Genomic DNA, 3,897 nt, shown 5'->3' on the forward strand with positions numbered 1-3,897 from the left:
TGAGTAATACTGAAACACCGTGATATGTCGAAAACTATACAGTATTTCTCAAAACTCTCCGCAGCAGAAAAGTGCGAGGGGTGTGGGGTGGGGTTGGGTGGATCCGCATTTCTTGGTAACATGGAGTTCCAACTGGTATATATACGGTGTTTATTGTACAACCTAGGAGATACTAGTAAAGATAAAAGTTCACTGGCTCTGTGTGTTCGAGTTGCATTGTGGCAGTGAAAATTGTGACTGCTTTCTGCGCAGTCAGTTCTTTTTTTTTTTTTTTGCTTTAATTTTGTAGACGTTTGCTGAAGATCTAAGTGTGTTTTATTAACCGTTTGCATTTCGAATTAAGAGGAAGGCCGCCTTTCTGACCAATATGCACAAGGAAAATACATTGTTTGAACAGTTAACAAGAAATAAAATGGATGCACATCATCATCGTCTGTTTCTTGGACAACCTGTACCGGGATCGGTCGCAGTCTATACTTGCATTGCTATATACTTTGACGCATTACTCTCTATGCGGCCACGGCCCACATCCAACCATTACGCCGCTTTTCTTTCTTCTTGATAAAAACATTAAAACCTGAAATATAAAATAAAAATAAAAAACATTAAGGTATATGAAAATAAAACAAATGAATATTTTTGCAAAATAGACTGATGATTAAACACTACATGTACGTTTAATAATAAGGAAGAACAATGTACGTCGACAGGAACGCAGAGGATGTCGTTCAGCGCATTCTCGGGATGTTATAAAAATAAATAAATAAATGAAAAACTATAATCTGGTATTCTCGTGGAGCTTTTACAAACAAATTAAAACTCAAATTAGATCACCGAGTACTTGGAATAAAAAACAATTCGCAATTAATCTTGCATTATGCTGTCTAAGAAGAAACATTTATTCGAGAGAATCCTACATTAATTCGTGAGCGAAGTTGTTTTTTATTCTTTTGAAACGTCAGGGCAAAGCATTTTAATTTCTTTACCCTTTTCATCTAACGAATTAATACCCGTTAATAGTCAACTGCACCTTAAATATGACTAATAAAAGGGAAATGGTAGGTGGGAATAAGTAAACCCTAATAATTTACTTAACTGGACCAAAACCAACGATGATTTTTCATAATGATTTTTCTTTGTTAACGATATACGAAAAACTATGTTCTGAAATGCAAGGTGACCTTATATCAGAAAGTTCATTTGTACATGTATGAATAACTTGAAATAAAATGACTTGCCAAACGTAACCCAGATGTTGTTAAGTTTTAAGTTTTCAAGGTATAAAGGTATAATTACCTCCTTGGTAACCTGTGTCCATATCCTAAAAAAGAGGAGAAGAAAATACGTTAGCAAACGAATACCTTTATCACTAGTTACCGCCGACGTTTTCTAGACGTCTATAAGCATCGACGGCAACATTTTACGGAATGACATATTCACTTACCATCATTTAAAAATCCTTATATTAGCGACCCAAAATTTTCATTCCAATTAAAAAAAAAAATGTCAAACCAACAGATGGAAAAAAACAGATGTAAAAAAAAAAATAAAATAATAAAATAAAATAAAATGAATAAATACTTACCTGGCCCCACGAATCCAAACGTTCATAATCAATAAGCGAACCAAAGACTGGAGTAGGCTCGTCCACCGCCACTGGTCCACTCCATCTGATATCTCTATCTACCGCCTCCACTGAAATACAAGCCAGTCAGAAACTGAAGTCAAAATGCTGTGTTGAAATGAAACGATTTTGTGAAGAGTTTTGTATGGTTGAACTTTGATAAGTTTAGTTATATCTATATTTACGCATCAATAGTCGTGAAAGAAGAAAACTTTGACTTGAGGTAAAATCGGAATGTTTTATCGGAATTTAAAAAAAATCACTTCGAGAAAGCGTTTGGACACAATTGTAAGGAACCCATGGATTTTTGCATCGTATTTAATAATTGTATATCCTGTAACTTTGTGCTTATGAAGCCAGTAGGCCTACAACTAAAGCGTATGTCCTCTGCTGATAAATTGTTGAGCGACCTTTAAATCTGACAAAACCATGTTACTGTACAAATGCTTGAAGAAAATGGGGGAAAGGTAAGTCTTAAAGACCATTTTAGAAGCTTCCATCTTGACCTTGAATTTTGTTTTCTAGCTCCAGTGGCTTCACAAGCACAGAGGCTATTCAATTCAGAATGAGAGAATGCTACTCGGGCTGAAGGAATTGTTAAGTTACATGTTCAAACATTTCATGAGTTTCCGACAAAAATGTTTTGAGTAAAAAGAAAAAGAGATAAAATTTTTATTCTTTGGATAACCAGCATTTAGGGTTCAACCCCTCCCCGTGTCTTCAAGTAAGTGACGGGTGATTCTCGAAAATAATCAAAATGTGGACATTTTTTGTCACATATAAGCCTAACCTGTTCTGGTTAGAGAAGATTATCTGTGTATAAAATATTATTTTCTTTTTACTTGAATTTAGACAGTTAATACTGCCAAATTCCTACATAAACAATATAACTGCATATGTAAATCAATGACACGATACGACCTCCACATATAACGCCTGTGTATTAAGAAACTGTCACCTAAACAATTATTTAAATGAACTGATATGTGAAAACTATTTTTCTACCTCAGGAAAAAATATTGTGTTGCATCTGGCGGAAAACAAATTTATAGTACACCAATGACCTCAACTTACCTTGACGTGCGTCATGTTGAGCTTCATTTCTACTCGAATCTGTATTTCGTGAACTTTTGACCACTTGAATCACGGCATAGAATAACAAAACTGTTGTGACAATCATTTTTACGAAGAGTCAACTCCGTTCAAATATGTCGCCTAGTACCGGTGGCATGACAACGTCGTTGTGACGTCACAAACCATTGAGCTGTCCCCTCCATGACGTCACTTGTAACAAGGCAACAATGGCGTATTGACAAGTAAAAGGGCGTTTCAGTGAAGCAAACAAGATTGTCATGACTGGCCGTTCATTGGATGGCTCAATAAACCAACCCCTTGTTGTTAAACTTGCTTTTTATTAGTGTAATTCAAATTTTATTTTTATTAATTTCTAACATCTATCGGTATGCTTGTTAATAAGAAATTTCATTTGGCTTTGCCTCCATTTTTCTTTATATTTATCCCTCAATGAACTGCTAAGATTATCAATAGAATTTCAATAAAATATTTTAAGCCAAGGCAGTTAATAACGTCCGCACTATACTACGCGTTCAGGTACATTGTTGCAATGCGACCCAAACTTATTTCAAGGGCATTTACGTCCCACGTTTTTGACAAAATGATCTTTACAAGCACAGGGTCTGCTTTTGAAGAAAGCGCTGTTAAACAAATATTTAAATTCAACAAGGAGTTTTTAAATTGTAAGTCGTGAGGATTTTATAAATGCAGTTTATACATCACCACACTTAATAAGCTCCACCGTAAGTTTGTCTTAATTTTACTAGGAAGTAAAAATAAGTTAATATATCATAAAACCAACATTTTTTTTGCTCATTTTTTTTTTATTCAAGCGCGTTTTGGCATTACAAGAAAAGCATTCATAGATGTTAAAGTGACAAAAAAGACTTTCCAAAAAGAGATTTGAATTGGTTATTTCAGGGATTGACCCCGTTATTTTTATCAATTGAAAGCACAATGCGGTAATTACTCATTAAATTCAACTAAAATTTAGACAAGTGTGAAACAATTAAGTCACTGTTGGCCTTAATTAAGAAATATTATCAAAATGCAGTGCATTTTAGAAGCACACTTCAATAGTATACACAAGCAATCCAAAAATTTACGACAATAAAATGTTTGCTAAATCAGAAATTTTAGGTGAACCTTTAGTCTTTTCTATGTCTTAGCATACAAAATACACTAACAAGGATAAATAA

At 34.1% G+C, this 3,897-nt stretch overlaps 1 protein-coding gene across 1 annotated transcript; it reads right to left on the reverse strand.

Annotated features, from left to right (window-relative positions):
* Positions 1 to 256: 256 nt before the first annotated feature.
* On the reverse strand, positions 257 to 3,723 carry LOC147761572 (uncharacterized). Its single transcript, XM_087012433.1, has 4 exons — positions 2,699 to 3,723; positions 1,586 to 1,695; positions 1,297 to 1,321; positions 257 to 577 (listed from the first exon to the last, which is right to left on the reverse strand). The coding sequence occupies exons 1-4, from the start codon at positions 2,802 to 2,804 to the stop codon at positions 510 to 512; spliced, it is 309 nt and encodes a 102-aa protein (XP_086868559.1). The 5' UTR covers positions 2,805 to 3,723; the 3' UTR covers positions 257 to 509.
* Positions 3,724 to 3,897: the final 174 nt, after the last annotated feature.

Source organism: Lingula anatina, chromosome 5 (assembly GCF_051362555.1).
Source record: "Lingula anatina isolate TDL-2025a chromosome 5, LinAna3.0, whole genome shotgun sequence".
Lineage (NCBI taxonomy): Eukaryota > Metazoa > Brachiopoda > Lingulata > Lingulida > Lingulidae > Lingula > Lingula anatina.

Coding starts and splice junctions, on each gene's coding strand:
- LOC147761572 (XM_087012433.1), bottom strand. CDS start 2,804: ATGATTGTCACAACAGTTTTGTTATTCTATGCCGTGATTCAAGTGGTC. Junction 1,322..1,585: donor GTTTGGATTCGTGGGGCCAG/GTAAGTATTTAT, acceptor CCTCTTTTTTAG/GATATGGACACAGGTTACCA. Junction 578..1,296: donor GGACACAGGTTACCAAGGAG/GTAATTATACCT, acceptor TTTATATTTCAG/GTTTTAATGTTTTTATCAAG.